Source organism: Aulonocara sp. 'chitande type north' Nkhata Bay, linkage group LG5, assembly GCF_057382095.1.
Source record: "Aulonocara sp. 'chitande type north' Nkhata Bay isolate Kocher_YH1m ecotype deep benthic linkage group LG5, A_spYH_male_GT1.1, whole genome shotgun sequence".
In the NCBI taxonomy this organism is placed as follows: domain Eukaryota; kingdom Metazoa; phylum Chordata; class Actinopteri; order Cichliformes; family Cichlidae; genus Aulonocara; species Aulonocara sp. 'chitande type north' Nkhata Bay.
In genome coordinates this window covers 8,053,459-8,079,111 of record NC_141348.1, presented here as the reverse complement: position 1 = coordinate 8,079,111, position 25,653 = coordinate 8,053,459, and the positions used below count along the sequence as shown (strand labels likewise).

General features: G+C 40.4%; 1 protein-coding gene across 4 annotated transcripts; it reads right to left on the bottom strand.

Annotated features, from left to right (window-relative positions):
- Positions 1–4: 4 nt before the first annotated feature.
- LOC147329799 (3'-5' exoribonuclease HELZ2-like) lies at positions 5–24,888 on the bottom strand. Of its 4 annotated transcripts, none has more exons than XM_086291140.1 (20): positions 24,636–24,867; positions 15,530–16,976; positions 13,943–14,126; positions 12,989–13,096; positions 11,181–11,689; positions 10,458–11,090; positions 9,361–10,159; positions 9,124–9,199; positions 5,592–9,018; positions 5,389–5,474; positions 5,156–5,275; positions 4,925–5,080; positions 4,678–4,822; positions 4,459–4,587; positions 4,075–4,267; positions 3,436–3,582; positions 2,492–2,701; positions 2,219–2,375; positions 1,563–1,697; positions 5–907 (listed from the first exon to the last, which is right to left on the bottom strand). In XM_086291140.1, exons 2-20 carry the CDS (start codon positions 16,870–16,872, stop codon positions 795–797), a joined length of 8,670 nt encoding a protein of 2,889 aa, XP_086147266.1. In that variant the 5' UTR covers positions 16,873–16,976; positions 24,636–24,867; the 3' UTR covers positions 5–794. The 4 variants fall into 4 exon arrangements, with proteins under 4 accessions (XP_086147266.1, XP_086147265.1, XP_086147267.1 ...); XM_086291139.1 differs by having other exon boundaries at positions 1,563–1,730; positions 24,636–24,864; XM_086291141.1 differs by lacking the exon at positions 5–907 and having other exon boundaries at positions 1,588–1,743; positions 24,636–24,871.
- Between the last annotated feature and the right edge of the window lie 765 nt (positions 24,889–25,653).

The window sequence follows — 25,653 nt, the reverse complement described above, 5'->3', positions numbered from 1 at the left end:
CAGCATGATTGAGTTTGGATGTGTTTACATTTTTTTGAGCAGTTTATTAATTATTTATTCAATACAGTTCATTAGCCAATCAAAGACAAAACCCACAGTGAATATTGATCAATTTGAGAGCATTATTACTATTACACTATATATTTGAAGACAGAGTTCAATGTGAAACATGGTATAAAGGAGCAATATCATTTAAATTCAAACTTATAATTTACACATGTCAATACATACAACAATACAACAAACAACCAGGATTTTGGTCCAAAATTCCAGCTAAAGCTGATCCCTGAAGATACAATATAAAAAAATGTAAAATTAAAAAAAAAAGCAATATTATAATATTTCCTTAAAAACAGTGACAGGCTCACTGAATGGTGAGGCTGTTTAAGTGCTAAACCAAGGTTTCAGGTAAGAAAACAAAATAATTCATCAATAAGCAGGAACTACTGACAATTTGATAGTTCATACAGCTGAAGTATACCTAAATTAACTTAAAAGATCTATAATAACATGCCAAGTCTCCTGCTAGCGATACACAACTGAAATATCCACTGTGATACAAAATTCAATATTTGCAATTCATGTAATGAAGTGTTGTAGGATTTCCTACTTACTATTCATATTTCAAATGAGTAAGGTGAATGTTATAAAAGAAATATTTCCAATATAAACTTAAAAACAGAACTGAAAAAAAAGAAGAAAACTAATGACATAAAAAAAAATCATAAAATTGTACTAGCTTCCCCGTAGGAGCTCTGGTCTGCTGCTGCAAACTTCACAAAGCACAGAATCAATCAGGTGGCTGAACACACTGAAATCTTGTCTGCACCTGTCACTGCATTGTGAAGAGTGTAGTGGTTCAAGAGATGTCTCCAAGTTGGACTGCACATGAGCAATTCTTGGTCACCTTTGAAACAATAGACACATGTTAGAGACTGCTTCGTTCATCTTTGTAATGTTGCTGAATTTAGAAACATCCACTTTTAAAAAGTGATGCTGAAAACTAGATAATGATCTGGTCATCAAACTGACCTGTATAAAAACGTCTCGCCAAAAATACAGTGGCAATACAGCTGATTTGCATCATCATTTACCACCCAAAAAGCAAATATGAAACAAGACTACAACTGCTAATATGGCCTCCTGCATACAAGCTGCCTACAAATTGCAGACAACGCACCAAAGTCAGACTTTTTACTCAGGTGAGGTATTTGCCATGTACAAGTAGCATTGTGAATGTTTAAAATTAAAACTTATTATGACTTATGAGTATCAATAATGAAGAATTGAATAGTTTACTCTACACAATAATAAATTATATTTATAACTGAATACATTTTAGGTTTTAATTACCAAAATGTTTTAAAACATGCTTTAAAATAATCGTTATTGGTTATTCAGTGAAACTAGGTTAGGAATATGACAGTGGTAGTAATTTCAAAAAATCCACAACTCAATTAATAGTGTAAACAAGAGTGATTTTCTTAGACAACTGTATATTAGGAGCTCAGCAACGTCTGCATAATTCTTAAAAACAGATCTGCACAGCTGCATTATCTCACCAATGATGCAGAGTCCCTCCTTGGCCCTGGTGATGGCTACATTTATCTGATTGGGATCACCAACAAAGCCCAGATGTTTGGAAAGCCAGCTTCTTTCTGGTTGTTTCTCAATTTCTTCATTTGGTAGAGAGCACACTGTAGATAAGATGACATAACGCCATTCACTTCCTAAAAGACAAGACTGTTGTCACATATTTTGCTATCATTAAACAGCATAACTGACTTTTTCCTGTGTCTATCCTTTGACACTTTTGAGTATTGCTTATTATGCAAACTGATCCTAATCCCCCAATTTCCTAGTTATTATCCTTTGTTGTAGTTCTTCTGGTTTCATGATTTTGTGAGAAATTCCTGAATCATACCCAGAAAAAGAATTCCATGTCAACTGAATTAAATGAAGTCAGTTATATTTGCTTTTATATTCCAAAACAAACTGCAAACTACAACACATGGGTCTTTTTTAAACTGAACAGTTTTTTTGTTCTGTTGGCTTTTTTCCAAATTATGTTTTGTTTATCTTATATTACATTTTGATATAGTTTTAATGTTTTATTTATTCTAAATATATTTTACTATATTTTGAAACATATTCTGAAGCCTTTCCTCTTTAGGAAACTTTAGGAAAGGTTTTGTGGTTGGGTAACAGAGTAGCTCACCTTGACTTTTTGTGATCGTGGTAACTGGGATTTGTTCCATCTTCTTTTTCTTCAGCTCATTCCTGATTTCTGACACCTGGGCATTATAAGGTGATAAAATCACAATACTTTGCTGTGCAATTCTGGCAGTCTTCACTAGCTTTTCAGCAATGGTAATCTGCAAGAGAACCAAATTGAAATAGTTGAGCATCCAGTAGCTTTACAGTAACTTTTGCTTTTTTATATTTAAATGTTACTGTTTAAGAGGAAACAAAAGAACATCCAATACTGTACCACTTTGTTTCTCTCTTCAAGATTAGCTTTAGAGTTTTGGTTGCCTTGGGCTGTGTTGACAACTAGACTTATCGTCTTTCCTTTGACATCCCCAAAAACAATGGGTTTTGTCTTGTGGTCAACTTGAAAGACACTCCTCTGCTGTTCCACTCCAGTTTTCAGGTTTCCATTATAAAATTCATTTGATGGGAACTTACATATGTCCTCGTGCTATCAAAGTAAATAACAGTTTAGTTAGAATTTGAATGTGGTAGTCAATGTAGTGTATAAAGAGTGCAATCCAAAAGTATGAGACCACTTGGCAAGATACTTATACTAATAAGTATACTAACAAATTGTTAATCTGGCATTGTCAATTAGACTTAATATAGGCAAGATACTCTCTATCTAAACAATTTGAGTGAGGAATGGAGTGAGTAAGATTTGAGTGAATCTGTGAAACCTGTCAGTAGTAAATAGTTACAGCGTATTTGTTTGGCCCCCTTTAACTATAGAGCTGCAGAGACTCCAAAAGTTTGTTCAAATCTGATAACTGAGGCCATATTTATACCCCCACATAGTCAGTGATGTTTTACTTTTCCAACAATGTTTTGATGAAAAATTGACTGACATGCAGGTCAAGCATCCAGGTGAATAATGACAGCAAAATTATTGATTTGAACAAGCCTCTGTTGAGTAGATCAAATTTACCTGAATCACTTGAAACCTACTTCCATGGCAGGCTACAAATGTGTTCCCACGGGCAATTTTACTAATCTGCTGTTTAAATTCTTGTTCTATTCCCCCCACACACATACAGGATTGCGCATGTGTGTGTACTTTATTAAGTTTAGCATATATAAAAACTTTAATATGGTAAGATTAGATTTTTGATGTGGTCTTAAACTTTTGTAATCCAGTATATTTATTATGTGCTATACATCGTGTAAAGTTAATGTTCTTACCATTCTGTACTGGATGTCCAGCATAACTGCCCTCTTCTCATGGATTGTATAGTAGCGCTCAAACAGAGACTTGGCCATTCCAAGCTTCCTCACAAATTCGTTCCTCACAATGGGTCGTAGCTGTTTGTGGTCCCCAATCAAAACAATCTGAAAGTTATATTGGTGATAGTGTAAGACAGAGTGAGTAACTAGCAATAGAGTGACTACTGTCAAAGCAGCGATGAGGCACCCTCTTTTTTGGGGTCTTATTTACAAAAAATCATACCCTGAAGTTAGGAGTAGTCATAAATGAAAATGAAGTAGTAGTCCTAGGTGAACCACTTGAACCTTGTTTTACACTTCTAACCAACAGAAAACTGCTTAGTGTGTTTCTGTGCAAAAGTATATCTTTTTTAAATGTCTTGTCAGCAATATGAAGCAACATCATTTTATCTTTTACTTATTAACCACATTTAGTACTGATGGGGGTTCTTTTTATAAACTTCTTTAAACCCCCTGGTTTCAGTCCAAGAGAGCATGCTTTTTAGTTATTAAAGAAGACAGAATGCAGAAAGACCTCAGAACAGGCAGCAGTGGTTTCTATAAAGGCCTAGCAGGGCAACTCAAGGAAGGAAACACAGCATTTGATGATGTCCAAACCTTTTCTGGTTTGTTGCAGACTAGTGGAATCAGGGCCTGGGGTTCAGTGGCCATAGCACACTCATCAATTAGAATTTGACGTGCAGTGACAGTCTTAGTCAAGACTGGGGTGGAAGACTGCGTACATGTGCACAGTATGATGTCATGCTGTTGTAGTTCATATGCCCGAGCGTCTCTGAGAAGGTTTTTGTATCTAGGAAAACAATCCATACAGTTCCTTCAACTGATTTTTATGCAAAATTGATTGCTTTTATTGCAAATAATAGTTTCACTAACATTTATTTAAAAAATGTTCCAAAATCTTCCAACAATACATTAATTTAAATGGTCAAAAAATAATGTTTCAGGCACTAAAAAAAAAAAAAAAAAAAAAAAAAAACTTACTCTTTCACTTCTTCAGCAGTCAGTTCTCCCTTTTTTTCAAAAGCAAGTTTAATACGTTTATCAAAGTCTCTTATTTGAACTGAATAAATGTTTTGGTCCTGACGCATGCGGTGATGCATAGTGATATCCCTAAATTAATGTAAAAAAGGCCAGTGTTATATTAACAATCAACAAAACAATCCAAAAGCAGTTAGTCACCAACTGATATGATTGCAGTACCTGAGCTCTGGTTTGGAATGATCTTGGCGAAGGGTTCTTTGGGAAAACTGCAGCTTGCAGTCTGGAAAGGGGAAATCAAGCATCTCCACTTCTTGGCTGTAAACCCTGAGGGGCCTTAGGCTGTCCTTAAACCTCATTAAGTACCCTGTGTTACAGCAATAAAAGACACACGGAACACGACGGGTTTTGATGACCACTTCAAAGATGAAATTGAGATTAAATTCTGCAGAGAATCAACATAACTTGCCTGCTACAACATCAACAGACTTGTTGGATGGCCCACAGTAGAGAATGACCTTTTTCTTTTCCTTATCCTTTGGGTCATCCAATTTCATTTTGTTTTTAGAGTTGTGCTCAAAAAAACTGTGTACAATGTACACACCTACTACTGTTTTTCCAGTTCCTAAGAGGCAAAGAAAATGGTTTAAGACTTAGCAGAAAATATGAACCATCAAGGTACACAAGTTGACACACCTACCAGGGGGTCCTTGTATCAGTGTGAAGGTATTATTTAGAGCTTTATCTACTGCACGACGCTGGCTCTGGTTCAGCTCTGGCAGTCCATTTATGTTCCTCACAATATTTAAGCTTGATTTAACTGAAAGACAATGCAAAAGATTTAAATAAATTCTGGGTTTGGAGCTTGTAATTTTCTGTGTAACTAATGTGGATATAAGTATCAAACTATTTATTGATGAATGATGGACATACCCTCTTTTGGAATGCGCTGCCCTAGTGCTATAGCCTTAACAAAGTCACATGCCGATGTAATGTTGACTACAGCATTTTCTTTCCGGCTACATAAATAAAGAAGTAAATCAGTGTCAATCAAAATAAGAAAATTTGTAACTGAAAAAAAGTTTCAACTATCCAGTAAGCAATGTAATATAAAACTGAACTACAATTGAACTTACATGTCAGGGATGAGTTTTGGAATGATTTCAACAGTGAAATTAGTGTTTTTCTGAAAAACACATTCAGGAATGGTCTCCATAGGCAGGTGACTAATGTAGAACTCCACTTTACTTCCACCATTTTTTAATTTTTCTGCATTACTTGTGAAACCATGGGCTACCCATGTGAACTCTTTTGGGTCTACCAGGGTGGAATTTTCCACGTTTGAAGTTTCCACATTTGAAGTTTCCAGTTTGAGACCTCTTTTCCGTATGCACAGAAAGCAGTTTCGAAGGTTAAATTCAATGGCCCATTCGTTGATCCATTGTAGCGGTAAGAAAAAGCTTCCTTTGAGTATGCCTTCCAACTCTTGGTTAAACTTTACCTGGAGGTTCTCAATGATAATGATATCACTTTCATTCACTGCATTGGCAGCAGATTCCATCTCACACAAAGGTTTCCAGATCCGTATATACTCCTTGGTATCATTGTAATGAGTCCTTGAAGGAATATCTGCCAATCTGGAGAAGCATGTGATAGGGCTGTTGACATGGTCAACACACATTTCAAACTTTGGTTTAATGTGTACCAACTGAACAGTGGGCATTTGATAACCTCTTTTAATGCTTGAAGTCAATTGGACCTGTAGGATGTCACCTGGCTGCAACTCGAGTTGGATGTCAACAAAATGCTCAGTTTGCATCTCTGGTATTTCTTGCTCCTCAGAGAGACACTTTTCAGCCTGAACATAGTAACCTTCAGAGGACTGAGGCAAAACAGTTTGTTTTCCCAGTTCCTTCAAATCAGCATCAGCATGCATTATGAGACGCTTTGCATGATCTAATTTTCCATTGTCAATTGCCTCAATAGTATCTTTCCATACTCTCAATGGAACCTCAATGCAAGGATGACTATCTGCCATCATTTTCAGCTCTTGGTGGATTTGCATGGCATCAGCTGAATAGATCCGCCTTTTCCATTTAAGAGTGACACTGTGTTTTTCTTCATCGTAAAATGGTTGATCGTCTAGTTGCAAATCTTTGTACATAATTCGCAAATTCCCAACAAATATGTTCTTGTTAAAGGGAAATGCTACTGCAAAACTGTCTTCTTCAGGATTTGCATGAACAACAAAGGCTATCTTTGAAGCACTTTGTTTTTTCATGCTCACTGCATATGAAATTTGCTCAGCCTTCTGTTCATACTTCTCGGCATTCTTGAGGCTCTCCTGAAATTGACTGCACAAAGCCATGATCTTTGATTTAGTGTATTGAACATCTGTATTACATATGTAAGAATGCAAGAGTCTTTGCAAGATGACATCCATGTACTGCCGTATTGGTGAGGAAGCTTTTGTGTAAGACTTTAGGTTCAGAGAATAATGCCCTATTTCTGCCTCAGGAGATGATTTTGAACAGATGAAGTAAGCTTTACTGAAGCACCTTCTGAACTTTTGAGTGACTGGTTGTACCAGAGGGTGGATTTCGTCAGCAGCAACTAGATCTATCATTTTGTCTGTATCATCTGTTCTGGTAGCTGCAACAATTTCTTTCCACACTTCAGGGAGTATGCGAAAGTTTTGACACTTTGGGCTTTGTTGTTCATGGTCTACTTTGTGCCGCACGAGAAAAGACAATGGTATAAATTCTCCACATTCCTCTTTGAATTCTTCTACCTTTACAGGATCTGGTTTTGCCTGACAGCGAAGTGGTGTGGAATACCTGGTTTTGTCACAGCTGATCAAAGTCTTGGATGCATGTTGGTTAAATAACACAGCAAGCTCTTCAATCATCAGATGTGCTTTGCGCTGCCCGGGCAATCTGTCAGCATCGGTTTGAGAATAAGCCCAATCAGATTCAAGTCTTATCTTCCTTTGAGCTTTTGCAAAACAATAAGCAACCGTTACACAATGCTCAACAGTATCACATTTGGGGGTCTCTTTATAGCTTTTGGAGATGATGTCCTCTGCCTCTAAATATGACAGCTGCTTGTCAGAGTTGATTGTAGACAGCTGAAATTTGGGTTTTCCTGTTATCTTATTTGTATCCTTTTCTGCTTTGAACATCAGTGAGACCACCCTGCGATCTTGACCTTCTTGCAGACTGAGTTGAATGCTCAAGTCCTGGGGAAACATGTAAATAGGTTTCTCCTCAGCACAGTAGTAGGTAGTGCCACTTTGTTCTGCAACCCTATCTAAATCATCACCTGGCTTCACAACACTTGCCACATCAGCAATATGGAGTCCCAATTCGTAATGATCTTCAAGTTCCCTGACGCTGATAGCATCATCCAGGATCTTTGCTTTTGCAGGATCCACAGTAAAAGTGATTATCTTACGCAAGTCCTGTCTGTTTGTATTGTTTTCATCAGTGTTGTAAACAGCCTTGTCTGATTTGCATGGATGGTATGCAACTTTGAATTCTTCATTCAGGATCTTTAGTCCAGAATCCAAAGAGCTGCCAACTGGAAGAATATCTATGATGTACCCCAATGGAAAAAAATTGTCTTTGTTCCAGCAAATCACTTGCACCTTGAATAGACTGTTCTGTTTTAGATTTTCATCAATATACTTTTGTGTTGCAACTGTCCATTCTCCATCAATTTCCTCCCATATTGGCATATAGTTGCGCTTCTTCTTTAAAATCAGTATACATATTTTGGGCTCCGATTTTTTTATCGGTATCATCATCCTTCTGATAAATTTGCTTTCAGAATTCTGTCGTGATTTGCTGTGATCTTCATCCTCAAGCAGGCACAGAAGTACACGTGCTGATTCTTCTTTCTTGGTGATGCTTACAACTTCTGTTTTGTGGAGGACCACTTGATCTCCAGTAAAGGCCTTACCAAGATTTGCCTGTCCCACGATGCTTATTTGTTTGGTCGGATTATGAAATGGTATGACGTAGCCTTTCCTGTGTGATTCCCTGAAAAACTTCCCATGTTTGTAAATCTCCGGTTGTTTTTTACACATCTTTAAAAGATCTGTGCCAGTATCGGTGAAATTGTATAGTGCCCTTGACCCATCGTGATTTGAAAAGGTCATCTGAAATTCCAAACTGTCTTCATCTGCTTTCAGTTGCTCATAATCATCTTTCAGCTCTTTAAGAATCGCATCATCTAGAGTATGGCTCTCATCCACATGTTCGAACTTCTGAAACTTTACAGTTTCCATAATATCTTGTTCAAAGAACTCTTTAGTGAAATGTTGTGGTGCAACACTGTTGCTGTTGATGCAGTGGTTTATGAAACTCTTCCAGATTCCTGAACATTTCCCAAAGCAACACAGGGCGGCAGCATCTCCAATTACAACCACGTGGGATTGAGCCCTTGTCATCGCAGTGTTTAAAACACGGGCATCATTGAACATCTCCAGACCAGGCAGGTGAGATGTTTTTAGGCTGTCACGTGTTTGCACAGTTGTCATTATGACTGCTCTGAACTGTTTTCCTGTTGACACATGCAAGGTGTTATTTGAAAATGTTAATAATAGCGATGTTAGTTTAGACTACCTTTCTGTCTACAGTAATGAAGAATCTGGCAAGGGGTCTTTACCTTGAACATTTGCAAGTCTCTCAACTTTGATGTTTGCAAGGTTTCTGCTTGAAAGTGCTGTCCTAATTCGAGGAACCTATAAATCAAGGAAATCAATGAAAAAACATTAAATGTTATTAATCATATCTTTACATGTGTGTCTTGAAATTAATCTTAAAGTCCTGTATTTATCATTACTGTGATTAATGTTTATCTTTTAGTCTGATTATAACTGGACTCAACACAAAAAGTTATTACCTGAAATCCCTCTGACAGAATGCAGATTGAGCTTTGGTCCTTGTGACCCCAGCTTGCTGGCCAGTGTTTAAGAATATCTTTCACTACTTCAACCACTTCTGTCACCTCTGCGTTGTTATACCAAGACATCGATACTGTCTCCAAGAGGCACTCTCCCCTGACATGGTGAAACTTCAGAGCATGGCAGTTTGTAGGAGCTGGAACATCTCCAGCAGCTTTGATGAAATCATTTTTACCAACGTAAAAATGGGTGGCGACAAACTCCACAATTTCTCTGGTTGAGCGATAATTTTCATGCAAAATGATTCTGCTTTTCTTAGCAGCATCACAGTTTTGGCCTTGATAATAGTGGAACAAGCGAGTGAGGAGTGTGTGATTGGAACGATCATGGTCAGGCACGGACAAAAGCTTTGGTCCCATTTGCATGTGATCTCCTGCTAGAACAACTCTTGTGTTTGACCCAGCAAGACCAAGGGCCATTAGGGCTTCACATTCTAGCATCTGAGAGGCTTCATCAATCAGAATGTGGGTGAAGTATCCCTCTGGAAGATTTAGGTCATGAAAATGTCTTGCCATGGTTGTGGTAGTTATGATTATGTTGTGCTGATCTAGAGCAGCTTTTGTAGGTGGTAGAAAATAATGTCCTTCTTCTGAAAGGAGACAGTATTTCAAAGTAATGCTATCAGTAGCATGCAAAGCAGTCCCTTGTTTGTTTGCTTTTATTCTGATTGGCCTGATTCCACCATTTTTCTTGCTGATGATTGGATGGAAATGTTCTCTGACATATAGATCTGCTGAACTGAAAGGAAATGACAAGTAAATGTTAGCATTTGATTATATTTTTTTTCTGTGCTTAAGTGCCTTCTAGTTAGTGACCTGCTCTATCTACTCAGAAATGATTTGTTCTTTAAAGAAATGTATAGTTATTAAAATGTTGTTGAAATATTACCAAAGTGTAATGTTAACTGAGATATACCAACCCTTCACTTTAGAACAAAGTTTAACCCAATTTTAGACTCTGAATAAGTCTAAAATTATTCAAACTTTGAATAAAGAGAAAACTGCCCAGACTGATGCATATATTTTCAATATATTACCTGTTGGTGTGGGTGCAAATTAGAACTTTGTTCTGAGGATCCTTACAAAGCTCTCTGGCTGCTGTTGCAAGGGTGAATGTCTTCCCAGTTCCAAAAGGTCCATAAATCAGGAGGGGTGCCACAAAGTTTTTGACATTAGAATTCCCTGTGATAAATTCAATTGCTAATTGCTGCTTTGTGTTGAGATTTTCACAGGTAATGTTACCAACAGGAATTACACAACTTTTAAGGACTGGCAGCACAGTCTTTGTATCGGGAAGAAGATCGACAGCCCTGTGCATGGTGCAGTAGTTGAGGCGGTCCAGCTGGAATTGCACCTCCATTTGATATGATTCATTTCTTTTTAGTGCAAGATCAAAGCAACATTGCTTTGACAGTAGCAAAAAAAGTTTATTCTCAGTTGTTTTGTATGGCAACACGCTTGCTTCATAGACTTTAGAGTTTGGGCGAGAAGTTAAAGGGGCTATCAGGGCAGATCGGATGCTTCGTTGTAGTGTCAGTCCCTCAGGGCTGTCTTGTGTAATGTGACAAGGAATCAAGACAACACCAAAAAGTTGCCCCCAAGGAGCCTCCACACCAAACTGCAAACTGTATAATGTATCCAGTGCTGTAATTTCTCCACAAACATTTAGTCTAAAAAAATATGAAAAAAAAAACTTAGGCAACTGAGTATATGTGCAAATTCAAACAGAAAATTTTAAATGATATACAAAAACCTGTTACCTTGAAACAACCTGGTCTTCTGCACATTCTTCATTGTAGAGGAAATGGTGCATTCTTTCTTTGTAGTTTTCATTATTCAGTGGTGTTTGAATGTTGTGGGAGGATTTATACAGGAAACTAATCTGTGGAGGCTTGTACATCTTTAATAACTCATCCTGTTCTTCTGTCCTCGACGAACATGGGATGATTATCCTGTTCCCTCTGTGCCAACGTTCACAACTCTGAAATCTTGCTCCACTGCTCACAGCTGGTTGTTCAGTGACTACTGAATGGCCTACTCTGACTTTGAGTTTTTTCAAGAGCACTGGTCTCATGTCAAAATCAAGCACTAACCATTGTCTGTACAAGCCTGGGTTGATGGATGTGAATGATAGGGTAATGTCATAGGTCCCATCCTCCCTGAGAAAAGGTTCACCTGATGAGTAGATGCAAGGTTCGGAATCTGCATCACCAAGGGTGAACGAAGCTCCTGGTTCTTGCTTTAGCAATGCCACATGCACAAGCTCTCTCTGTTTGAACACAAATTTGGATACTGTAACATAATTCGAACCTTTCTTGGGCAATACAAATTTTGCATTGAGCAGTGAAACCAGACCACACAAAATTAGTGTTTTGGTAAAAGATCTAACTGTTAAAGCCTGAAAGTCTACTTTGTTCAGTCTAAAATACCATTCAGATGTTTGGGGTTACTCAGAAATATCCTTGTTATTCAAATAAAAGCAAAAAATAAAAAACTATTTAAAAAAGAAAAAGGAAAAAAACAACAACCTTTTTTCATTTTTCTTTTTTACATATTTTTTTATTCAGACATATAAATTTACTATTAATCACCAATGAACCATTATTTAAAAATCATAGTAATTAATGTTTCTTAATGGACCCTTTAAAACACCTTTGAGGTACCTCTCCGCAACACTGAACGGGGAGTCAGCCTAAACCACATTCAGAGACTTTAGCATCTCATCACAAAATCTCATTCACATCCTACACCTTGCCATTGAGGAGTTTTGCAACTACCACAACTAACTACTGGAAAATTTGCAAGATTTCCCCCAGGTAGGTCTTCAGACTTTGCCTTCTGTACTGAGGATGCGTTGCTTGGGTTCAGGAGCTCCCCAGTATTTTTCCACTATTAAACCAAGTTCCTGTTTGGGATCACCAGTCTCCATGTGTGAACAGCCAAGCCCTGTTTCTCCTTCTTGAGTTACCAGATTGTTTGTTAGAACTTGAGGCCAAACAAAAAGCTTTAGTTATAGCTCCCCTAGACACTTCATACATCCATGTTTTTTCTTCAGTAGTAACTGAAGAAAAACAGTTTTTTGCTTCAGGAAAACCCTGTGCCAGCCAATCCTTTTTCAACCTTACAGCTTCCTCTATCACTGCTGTTTTCTAGCAGTGGTAAACTTCTCAGGCTTCTGCTGTAATAGGCTACCTCTGTAAAGGAGATGTTAATTAAACATGGTCTACTCAGACTGCAGGTCCCCAGCCTCCCCCAGGATGCAATTGGATTTATTAGACCCTATCAAGGCTCAAGCATTCAAACAGTGTTTAGAAAATGTGTTGTTTCAAGGCTGGAGGATTCTGCCATTAGTGTCATTATTCTGAGATACATTTTATTAAACGAAAAGTTTGGCTTCTTTTATGCTGATTGTGTGAGTCCAATTTTGCGCAAATTTCACTATTTTCGTGACTGTGGTCCCAAAATAGTGAAACCTGTGCTTGGACACAGGGAACACAAATTTCACACTTGAAACAAAAAAACTGCAATGAACATGTTTTCTGAAAATAAAAAAAACATTAAGTCTTACCTCTGTCTCAATTTGAAAATTCCATTTTAGTGTTGCATTAATCTCTTGACACTCCACAGTTGAATCTTCATCGCAAGAGATGCTGACATCGTCAACATGTTCAGACATCTGTTCAGCATTTGAAAAAGTGAAAGACATCATTTAGAATAGTCAAAAGATGAATAAAAAAATTCTACTCATAAATCAACATGTAAAAAGTAAGATTCATTGCATTAAGTCAGCTAATTATGCTCTGGGAAGGCTTGCTGCTCTATATATTTTATCAGTCTGTTGTTGCGAGCACCATCTTCTTTGGTGCAGGCATTAAAGCAAAGGACACAAACAGACCAAACAAACTCATCAGGAAAGCCGAGTCTGTTGTTGGCATGAGATCGCCACACTGGTGGAGGTGATCAGTGACAGAATGGTGGCAAGACTTGCTGCCATTCATAGATAATGACTCCCACCCCTCCATAACACACTGGAGCAGTCTGCACATGTTGATGTTTGTGTGCAAGCGGTTTATGTTGTAACTCGTTGTTTAAAAATTGAAAATTGACAGGCTATTTCCTCAAGAAATTATTTTTTTTCCATCCTTGTAAAAACTTTGTGACAAAATGTAAAGCACAAGTTGTATTTATCACTTCTGGCTATAGCATGCCTGGTCACACTTTGTTGGCTTTAGCACAAATTTCAGCCATACCATAAGTTATTTCATTCTAGAACCTGGACTGAAACAACAACCTTGTCAGTCAAAAATGTTAAGGGCTGCAACATGTCACAGTTGCAAAAAGTCATTACCCTTATGCTTAATTTCAGCCTGTGTGCTTTCAGTAACTGGAGAAAATTCCTGTGATGGAAATGCTGCCAAAGACTGTAGCATACCTTGTTGATCCACCAACATACCCTATCAAATACAAAATTCTTCAAGACAATATGAAGATTGTTTACAGTGGATTCAAGCCTTATACTTACAATGTACACTTCATTACTGCTGTTTTTGTATTCCTCCAAGAGCATATCATTATAAGACATGAGACCCTGGGCTTGAATGTTATGTTTGATCTCCTTCTCTTCTGCAGCACGCATCATCCATTCCTGCAGCTCTTCCATAGAATGAGCTTTTGGGCACTTACTGCCGTACTCACAAGTTTGGGGTCTAGGATCAAATGACAAGTTCGACAAATAATAAGTGAAATGAATCAGTCAAATTAGCAAAAGAAATGGAAATGGTCCTTCAATGATTTTTACCACTATAGACATAAACAATTAGGTTTAAATTCTTTATATTTTTCTGTTGTTCCCTAACATAGAAGATATAAACTTATCTGATTAGAGTGAAACAAATAAAGTAATTTGAAACACATTTCCCTTCCTGTAATGATTGTTACTATGGTATGACAGAACATGAAAACAGTTTATGATTATGAATTTTGCTCCTTGACAAAAATACATTTTACAATATACATCGATATCAAATAATTAAATAGATTTTGCTAAATATTTTTAAAGTAAAAAATAAAAGAAAAATGTTAAGCAATGCTTTGTAAACCATCTATGAAAATAACATGGATGTCATTATCATATTCATAATATCCATTGATTCACTTATCCTTTTCAGGGTCACTGGGGGGTTGCAGCCTAGCCCAGTAGTCTTAGGGCTAACTCACATTCTTAGGGCTCACTCACATTCACACCTATGGGCAAATGAGAGTTTTCAATCTATCCGCACTAACTGCATGTCTTTGGACTGTGGGAGGAAGCCGGGGTACCTGGAGAGAACCCACACAAACACAGGGAGAACATGCAAACTCCACACAGAAGGCCTGATGGAGGAATTGAACTCAGGACCATTGCTGTGAGGTAACAGTTCTAACCACCATATGTCTGTGAACGTTCTCAGTCATCCAGGTCATCGTAGTCTAAGGAGCTTGGAAAGAAAAGCGTCTGGACTTCTTTAAGTTGCTTGAAGGCATTTCACCCACTCCTCTATACATGAAACCCTGGCTGATTGTGACCCACACCCATTTTCACACCTTGGCTCATCTGATTAGGTCATCAAAGGACTCCCTGTCTTTTGTCCCTCTTTGGGGGGATACTCCCACTTTTAAAACTGGGACTCTCCACCATTTGACTTTTAGAACTGAAGAAGCTTCTCGGATGAGAGGTGAAACGTCTTCAAGCAACTTAAAGAAGTCCAGACGCTTTTCTTTCCAAGCTCCTTAGACTTCTAATCACCATGCCACTGTGCTAACATTAGTTTTAGAATGCTTATAAGCTGGCAAATGAGGTGCTGGAAGCATAACTCATGAAACTATGTCCTATTTCAGTTCTGCTCACTTGCTGTTTAGTTACATTTAGACAACAGAACCACTTTAGTTAAAATATTCAGTTGATCTGAATCTGAATACTTGTTCCACATCTGTTTGTCCTTGCTTTGAACAAATTACATGACAGAATGAGCTTAAACTAAACTGAACTGAGAAAAAAAAAAAGCTTTGGTGTATTTGCTTAAAGCCTTCTTACAGAACCTTCATGGTGAAAGAAACTGGAACCATTTACCTCTCACAAAGCCAAAGCTCAGCTCGCCGGTTGTGTGGCACCTCGCGTCCTCTCCACCTGGTAGTGGTGTCCTGGGCGACTAACTGGGCATGTTCCAAAGAGGCGCAGTGCTTATAGAAGCTCTCTGGGGAAGAAAGACTCAGGTGGCAAACTTTGCAGTACATGGTCACTTTCCTGGGCTGTGTCTGCGCTGGTTGACTCAGCTGAAGTAGGTGACGCCGAACACAGAGACCGGTATGCTCTGCTTTCCACACAGCCATCTCCACCTCACTTTGGGCAGACTGGCATTCACTGGCAGTGTGCCAGCAGGGCTTCCCTTGTATTACATAACTACAATATGTAAACTGACAGTTTGGGGGAAGCGGGCGCACCTGACTGTAGACATGTTTCCTGCTGTTCTCTGATAGGTGATAAACTAAGACTGGGTTCCAGGCATGTGCTATGTCTGCTGCACAAAAATCATTCCACCTTTTGGTTGTTAGTTTTTGTGGGTGTTCCTGAAAGCAGTCTTTACAGACCTCAATGAATTCACCTGAAAAGTGCCGGAGCATGCTTTCAGCTGCATGTTCTGGTGTTAATGAGACAGACTGTGTTAAAAGTCTGATTAACTCATTCTTATCCATTTTTTTCTCTCTAAGATAGTTCCAAACAGTGGCCTCTTCAAGGCTTTTGGCATAAGTGCATCCTCGACCCTGCGTGTGTTGTGTGCATCTGGAGTCCTCAGCAATATATTTACACACTTTGTAACAAACAGTTTGAGCAAGTGTAGGTTGCTTAGAGACAAGCTTCCATAGGTCGGAGGCTTTGCCTTTAGCTAGTAGCAGAGATCTTCTACACTTGTGCACAACTGACTGAACGTTGTATGTTATTTCATTTACCTTGACAGAGCACAAATTACACACAGCTTTTAAATCTACATCTGCCAAGAGGTCACCCAGAGGTTCATCAATGTTAGCCTGACAAGTTCCTCTCTCAGACTCAGCAATGAGATTACAGAGAAGTGCGTGATCCAATCCCTGGTGCTTTTCAAATGTCCACACTGCAGCTTCCTCATCACTTCTGGCAAAGGTGCACCGGTTCTTGTGCTGGGTGCAACCACGCCCCTCTACATAGTACCAACAGGCCATATACTTATTTGGGTTTGGAAATATTGGCCGTCTAGAAACGGGCCTCCATTTAATGCCACCTTTGGCTTTGCAGAGCAGGACATTGTGTCCGCACTTGTGTTGAACTGATTTCAATCTATATGTAATTTCTTGTTCCTTGACACAGCACTGAGTGCAAACAAGTTTGAGGTCATAGACCAATAAAAGAGGAGACAGTCTGGAAGCACTTGCTGACATTTTGATACAATCATAATCTTTAAACCAGGCACTGAATACAAAAATGTATAATGACCCTTGAAATGTCTTGTGGGTGATGAATCTCTTGCTTGGCCTGAATGTGTCTGGAAAAAAAAAGAGAATTATAAGAAGTGTGTTCAGTCACTGCAGAAATTATCTACTAAGACTCAGCCATTTAATCTTCAGAATCAGAAACTTTATTGTCATTGTCATGAGAACAACGAAATTAAGAATGGTCCCCGATCATTGCATCATCCCTAGCAATATCAAAATATAAATAAAACAATAAAATTCAATAAATAAAATAGATAGAATACTTAAAATACTAATAAGATATAACAGTAAAGATAGATTAGTGAAGTACTTAGTTGGGGATGTGAAGAGAAGCAATGTACATTTAATTTAATTCTCAAAACTACTATTATTGGATACAAAATGTCTCATACTTCATAGAAAGTGCATTTCAAGTGTTTTTGCAACTTAGATTTCCACTTCCATGCTGATGCTAGTAACCAGCACTGGCAAACTAAGTGGGGCACATTCCGGGTTAGACAGACTTAAATAAACCGTTTACTTTCAGCAGCTCAATTTAAAAATAGCCATACAGTTTTTAGTCTTTATAGAGGTATATTAATTCACTTCAGTATATTTTCAATTGCATGTTCTGGTGTTAACAAAACAAAATCTCATTGACTTATTCTTAGCAATGTTTTCCTCTGTAATATATAGGCATTTTATTGGTGTTAGATTCTGTTCAGTTAAATTCAATTACATTTTATTTGTATAACACTAAATCACAACAGTCACGCTTTAAATATAAAGCACCTTGAGGTGACTGTTGTTGTGATTTGGTAATAAGGTAAACACTTTGAAATAATACAGAGAAAACACCAGAGCTGAACTGCTTTGAGCATAGTGTCTGTGAAGGTTCTCAGTCATCCAGGTCATCGTAATCTAAGGCTACGTCCACATGTAAACAGGTATTTTTGAAAACGGAGATTTTCCGTTTTCGTTTAAAAAAAATAATCCCGTCCACATGTAAACGCAAAAATGAAGGAAAACGCTGCTAAGAACATGCCAAAGCAACAGGTGGCGATATATTCCTAACTGTGTAGAAATGTTGGCCAATCAGAAGTCTAGAAGCCTCGGTGGGAAATAGTAAACAAAGATGGGGCATAGAAGCAGAACCGAGTCGTATGTGTGGAGGGACAGTAACTGTGTGTGTATATGTAAGCATTTAAACAGTGCAGAGAGAACAATTAACAGTAACAGTATTGTAGAAATTCACTTCACCGAAACAATAACGTTGTCACGGTTTGCCAGGGCAAGCCGTGTGGAATATTTAGGACCAGGACGCGGCAGCTCTGGTGCAGGTGAGTATTTATTAACGAAGGGAAAAACAAACAACAAAGGCACTGGGAACATGAAACTGGAACCTAAACTGGGTAAAACTAACAAAGGCAAAACAAAACAGGAGCACTAGAAGGCCAAAAGACAAAAATAAAAACAAAACACGAGTCCAAACCAAAAGAAAAGAAGCACACCAGAGCACAGGAAAACAGAGTCCAAAACAGAAGAGGTCAGGGGGCCGGCCAGCACAGGAGTCCAAACAGTTCAGGGGGCCGACCGTGCAGAAGGCAACGGCGACGACGACAGCACTGGTCCGGGGGCCGGCCGTGCGGAAGGCAACGGCGACAGCACTGGTCCGGGAGCCGGCCGTGTGGAAGGCAACGGCGGCCACTCAAGCGAAGAGGGTCCGGGAGCTGGCCGTGCGGACGGCAACGGCGGCCACTCAGGCGAGGAGGGTCTGGGGGCCGGCCGTGCGGAAGGCAATGGCGGCCACTCAGGCGAAGAGGGTCTGGGGACCGCCCACGACGGCGATGGCGCCTGGCCAGTTGCCTGGCCAGCGGCCTAGAAAGCGGCCGTTTAGCTGCAGACCCAAACGAGGCAGGGCCAGGCGACACTGAAGGCGGAGACACGGAGGCTGGACCAGGCGACGCTGAAAACACGGAGGCTGGACCAGGCGACGCTGAAGACACGGAGGCTGGGCCAGGCGAGGATGACGAGGCTGCAGCTGGACCAGGCGAGGATGACGAGGCTGCAGCTGGACCAGACGAGGCTGACGGCTCTGCAGCTGGACCAGACGGCGCTGCAGGCGGCAGCGTGGAAGCCGGAGACGGAGGCGCTGCAGGCGGCGGCGTGGAAGCCGGAGCCGGCCGTGCGGAAGGCCACGGCGGCCACTCAGGCAAAGAGGGTCTGGGAACCGCCCACGACGGCGATGGCGCCTGGCCAGTTGCCTGGCCAGCGGCCTAGAAAGCGGCCGTTTAGCTGCAGACCCAAACGAGGCTGGACCAGGCGACGCTGAAAACATGGAGGCTGGACCAGGCGACGCTGAAGACACGGAGGCTGGGCCAGGCGAGGATGACGAGCTGCAGGCGGCGGCGCTGCAGGCGGTGGCGTGGAAGCCAGAGCCGGAGGCGCTGCAGGCGGCGGCGTGGAAGCCAGAGGCGCTGCAGACCCTCCAGTGGAGACAGGAGACAAAGGCCGGAGCGGTCCTTCGGACCCTCCAGCGGAGACAGGAGACAAAGGCCGGAGCGGTCCCTCGGACCCTCCAGCGGAGATAGGAGACGAAGGCCGGAGCAGTCCCTCGGACCCTCCAGCGGAGACAGGAGACGAAGGCCGGAGCGGTCCCTTGGACCCTCCTGTGGAGACAGGAGACGAAGTCATCACTAAGCCAGCAGTCATGGAGGCCACTAGCTGACACAAAGGCGACTGGCAATGCACTGAGCACGGGCTCTGCCCAGGCAATGCTGACATGGTGCAGTTCTCAGGTGGCTGCTTAGACTTCAGGGGTCCAGAATCTGAGACGGGGACTGAGACCTAGCCTCTGGGGAAGCCCTGGAGTGCAGAACGGTGCCTGAAGCAGCTAAAGCGCGAGAAATTCCCTGACTGGAACTTAGACTTTCTCCCTGCGTAGAGTGAGTGTGTGAGACCGGTGACACTGGAGCCAGAGCTGCGGGTAGCGGGGGCACTGGAGCTGCGGGTAGCGGGGGCACTGGAGCTGCGGGTAGCGGGGGCACTGGAGCTACGGGGGCCTGAGCTACAGGTGACTCTGGAGCTACGGGGGCCTGAACTACAGGTGACACTGGAGGCGCAGGGGCCTGAACTACAGGTGACACTGGAGGCACTGAAAAGAGGGAGACACTGGTGGCCGAGCAGAGTGTGGCTGCGGGGCAGCTAGCTGAGAAGAGTGTGCGATCGGCGTTTCCTCCCCGCAGACGGCTCCGACGGGCCGGGCAAGATCACATCCGGCGAGTCGGGCAGCGAGGCAGGAGTGGCTGAGAGAAGGTGCGGTGTGTGCTGGAGAAAAGCCTGCATGGTCGGAGGAAGCGACTTCAGAAGCCATGGCAGGCCAGAAAAGAGCCATTGTAGCCGACTTTCCACGGTGCGGCGAAGCTCCTCTGGAGGGTTCTCTAGCCACAGCCCGAGGAGAATCTCCACATTATATGTAGTGTCGTCCCGGAGCTCCTCGGACGGATTTACTGCCGCTGGGTCCATGGTGGCTGGTTCGTACTGTCACGGTTTGCCAGGGCAAGCCGTGTGGAATATTTAGGACCAGGACGCGGCAGTTCTGGTGCAGGTGAGTATTTATTAACGAAGGGAAAAACAAACAACAAAGGCACTGGGAACATGAAACTGGAACCTGGCTCAAGAGTTGGCAGTTCATCTTGTAATCGGAAGGTTGCTGGTTCGAGCCCTGGCGCAGACAGTCTCGGTCGCCTACTGGTCGCCAACTGGTTGCCTACTGCACACCTCAGAGTGCCCGGTGGCGCCAGTGTCCGGCAGCCTTGTCTCTGTCAGTGCGCCATGCTGCCAGGCATTGTTATTCAATTGATCACAGTGGCAATGTAGCATGCCATCACCAATGTGTGTGTGAATGACTGAATGATTCACACACAGAGTTGGGGAGTAACGATTACTTTTTTCAAGTAACAAGTAAAGTAAGGGATTACTATTGCAAAAACGGTAATTAGATTACCGTTACTTTCCCGTAGGAACGCTGCGTTACTAAAAACGTGATTTTTTTGCGAGAATGTCTCATGACAGTGACGTAAGCAAGTGTGACGTTCGTGACAACAGCTGTGTGCAGAGCAACAATGGATAATATATCAGTGCGGGCGAGAGTATGAGCGTGCAGCGTTTAAAGCGTGGAAGTACTGATCTTACTTTGAGTTTGATTCCATAAAAAGTGACAAAAACATTAGTGTCCGTTGTGCGTGGGAAGAAAACTTCTTTTTACAGCAAAAAACCCCCTAAACTTCCGAACAAGCACCGAGTAGCTACCACGTAATGGGAAATTCACAGAGAAACTCGCGGATTCTTCCTCTGACTTCTGCGGCACACCTGCACCAGGGTAAACCTCCGCCTACCCTACTCCTGCTTTACAGGTGAAAATAGAGCAAAAGGACCGCTAGTCTTTGACTTTATTTATTTTCTGCTGTGTTTTACTTGCATCTATTTGAAAGAGTGAGTGTAAACACACAAAAAAAAATGTGCTGGAATGTGCAGAAAATAGGTTTAAATATTAAACAAATTTCTTCCAGTCAGAGAATGTTGCATATAATTACATTTATGCTTGATGCATGAAGTTAAAAGATTAAAACTAATAAAACAAGTTTTAAAAAGAGACTTTTCCATTTGATTACATTTTGTATGATGATTATGCAGAAAAAGTAGAATTGGGCTGAAAGATCTATCGCTTTATCACCTATTCAGGTTGTAAATAGGGCTGCCACAAACGATTATTTTGATAGTCGACTAGTCACCGATTATTTTTGCGATTAGTCGACTAATCAGATCATCATCCATTGGACGTACAGCGTACAGCTTATTGCACCAGAAGCATCTGGTCTTATATAACTATCATTAGCTTACAGCTTGAAGTGTTTGTGCTAACTAAAAATAAAGACAAGATGGTAGTTTATTAATTTTTAATGAAATTTTCAGATTGTTTCGGTGAAGTTTAATAAACTCCTTGCTTTCTAAAATATAACAGGACACCGGAGTATATTCTCCAGCGTCTCACACTTCTGACAATCAGCTGTCTGCTTGACAGTTTTAGCTGTGCAAAAACTATAACTTTAATCTCAGCCAAACCGATTTACTCAGGAACAAATAAAATACTAAAGAAAGCCAAACAATAACATTTTTAAGTTATCTAAGTGACTTATATATATGTTTAACCTGACTAGCGAAAGACGGCGGTGGGTTTGAAAACGATTTGCCGGGAGTCCGGTGTTCTCACGGCTCTAGTTAGCCTTGCCCCCGCCTAGCTAACGAGCTAGTAGGTAACAGACGTCTCCGAAAACGTCGGAGCGCTTTTGAAAATGCGTGGTGTCTTGATAAACTGAGCAGATATTTGAGATTTACACGGCTACATTCTCGCCTGAAAATATGTTAAACGTTTATTTTGTGACCCAGAAAGAATAATAAGAGTAAAGTTAAAACTAACTAGCTGCCACCATTGTTGACAACTGCGCTGGGCTGCGCTATGAATTCTGGGACACAGCTTCTTCTTCTTCGGGGTTTAACGGCAGCTGGCATCCTTGTACATGCAGTGCTGCCATCTTCTGTTTCAGTCCGTTATTACACTCTTAAATCCTACTACTCATTCCTGCGTCCTTTGTGATCTTACAAAGCTTCAAACGATGCGTCGACTATTAAATCAGTCGTCGACGATTTTAATAGTCGACATAATCGTGACTAGTCGACTAATCGTGGCAGCCCTAGTTGTAAATCGTGTTTTTAAAAAGTAACTAAGTAATTAATTACTTTTGAAAATAAGTAATCAGTAAAGTAAAGGGATTACTTTTTTGGGGAAGTAATCAGTAATTAGTTACTGATTACTTTTTTCAAGTAATTTGACCAACACTGTTCACACACACATTCAAGATGACTGAATGCAGTGTAAAGCGCTATACAAATACAGGCCATTTGCCATATTTAATATTAAGTACAATTTTGATTACATTCAGTTTACAATATTAAGTAAATGGATTAAGTAAATTGGAGAATCACTTCTGGACTGTAGGCAAAGCAGTTTAGCACCCAGGGTCTTCTTTGTAGTAGGAGCTATGGCTGCAATAAGCACTGTCTTACTGAAAAATGCAAGCCCTCCCCAATTATGCTTTAATTGTGTATAACATATGGGTTTATGAAATTTGCAAATCTTGCAAATCTTGTGGTTTCTCAATTTGTTGAGGGGTTGTACATTGTGTAATGTGTTGAAACAAAATTATGCAACAACAGTTGCCCTTTGAGATCTGGATTCAAACCACACCAAAAATCAAAGTTAAGTTTTTCCTAGTTTTTTGAGAATCACTAAGCACTAAGTCTACCTAGATATGCAGTCTATAGTCTACTTAGGGTGGTAGAGGAAGCTATTGCTTTTCAGAAATTTGGTGGCTCCAGGTATTTTAGTTTGTTTTTTCTATTGTGTCTTTACTGCGACAGTGCAGTGGAGATAAGACCAGACAGCTGGGAGCTGAGAGAAAGAGCAGGGGGAGGCAAACGGCAAATTGAAGTGAATTTGAACCCCGGCCTCTGCATTAGCCTGTCAGTTTGTAGGTCACTTACTCAAGATGCTTACTAAACTCCCTCAGATTTCTATTAAGAATTCTCTCTGTCTGTAAAGGATTCTCGCATTTGAGCTACCAGTGTTTAACCAGAAACATCATAAGAAAATATAACTCATAAACCCAGAAATTAAATCTATGGGGCAAAACCATATTTATAAAATTAGACCTGTGATATATAGACAGTTACCCTAATGACCACTGAAATTTAAACTTATTGAGATAATGCTTCTAAATAACTGCCTAAGGAAGTGCCCCGATGCGCTTCAAGATGGCTGCCGAGTAGTGACATTTGCCACCACCATTATTAAAACGTCTGTATTTATATACAATAAATAACCACGTAGAAAAAGTAAAGCGGGTCTAAAGTCCGCTAGATGGCGTAATTACACATCTTTAAATACAATACCAGGTGTAACGTGGGCTTCCCCATATAATAATAATAATAATAATAATAATAATAATAATAATAATAATGATAATAATAATATTTTCACTGACTGATGTCCTATGTCACCTCACCCCACCGTGAGTTTGATTGTTCGGTCTTGGACAGCATCGCGTGGACTCAGCTGGAGTCTTACTTAAGTTTCATTTCTCTTCTTTTGCGTCAGCAGCAATAATGCTGCTCCTTTTAACAGTAGCTTCCTGTATTCTTTATGATGTTCCTGCACGGTTAGTCTGATGATGCAGGGGCTTCAGCCTCCCTCCCATTTCTGTTTTTCTGCTAGCTGAAAACTGATTATTGACTTCTTTAAAAAAATAAAAAAAACAAGACTTCACCTGAAAAGCGTATGATGTTATGATATACATTGGTCGTGTCATCACACAGAGCATAATTTACATTATTACTATTATAATGGTTCCAGAGGAACAAGAAAAAAAAAACACTTATTATAATAAAACTTATAAAGAAACTAGAGTTACTGAAGTGTGACATTAACAGTCGGTTTCGCACTGTCCAATGTTTTATAAACAATTTGATAACCATGAGAAAATGCCGAATACCGGCCATTAAAAAAAAAAAAAAAATCCACATTCACGTTTAGAATCATTTTGTATACACATAATGAGACTTCTACTGCTACTACTACTAATAATAATAATAATACCACTAATAATGCTTACCGTTAAACCAAGGTCCTATTTGTCAACTGATCCCAATGTGAGTCTGATCGACAACAGCGGGACTTGGATAGCATACCCTGGACTCATCTTGGCTGCAACCGTCGGTCTCAGTTAAGTTTCATTTCTCGTCTCTTCCGTCAGCAACAGTTTGGATATAATAAACACGACCTTAACCCCACCCACATTTGTTCACAGACAAATGCTTGGTCATCGAAAAAAAATGTTGTTTCTATTACCTGCAGCTTCCTGTATTCTTTATGTTGTTCCTGCATTGTTAGTCGGGTTACTCCCCATTCCTGTTTTTCTGCTTGCTGCAAACTGATTATGTACTTTTAAAAACATTATTATTAAAGACCAAGGGCGTAGATTTGGCATTCACCCAGCGGTGCAGAAAGAGTTAAATTACGTTCTCTACTGGAGTCCTATATCATGTGACAAATATGGCCAATGCGATTGGCTGTGCCTTTCAGGGAGCTGTGTTTAGTTTTAGCAGCGGCAAGCCTGCGCTGCAAGGACCCGCAAGGAGGAGAGGAGGATGGCAGCAAAAAGGAAGAACCTGGATATAAGAAAGTGTTTTTCAAAGAAACCTGTAAGTCACTTAAAGCCAAGTTCACTCATAAAATCTGTCCATCATAATAACGTTACAGGCTATGCAAGGCAATACATGCCCCTCTTATTACTCTTTCTGGGTTGCAAAATAAACTTTAAAAAATTTTTCAGGCGAGAATGTAGCTGTGCAAACTTCAAATATCTGAACCTGGGAGAACAGCAAACTCCCAGCACATCGTTTTAGGCTTTGGCCCACATCAGTCTAAAATTGTATGTAACCATGAATAACGTGTTACCATGTCCACCAGGAGAGACTGGACAGTATAGATGTAAAACAAATATGCCAGCAGTTTATCTCAGTTAATAAGAGGAGAAGGCATGTGTTTGGCTCCTTCACATAGTGGACATTTGTCATGATCCTGGGCCATGTTGGCCCAGCAGTCTTAGTATTTATGTCTTTTTGTATTTT

Excerpts from the sequence above, each read along its gene's own strand:
- LOC147329799 (XM_086291139.1), bottom strand. The coding sequence starts at position 16,872 with ATGTCAGCAAGTGCTTCCAGACTGTCTCCTCTTTTATTGGTCTATGAC. Across the intron at positions 13,097-13,942 it reads GCAGTAATGAAGTGTACATT|ATGTCTGAACATGTTGACGA; the intron begins GTAAGTATAAGG and ends AATGCTGAACAG. Across the intron at positions 1,731-2,218 it reads CACGATCACAAAAAGTCAAG|GAAGTGAATGGCGTTATGTC; the intron begins GTGAGCTACTCT and ends CTTGTCTTTTAG.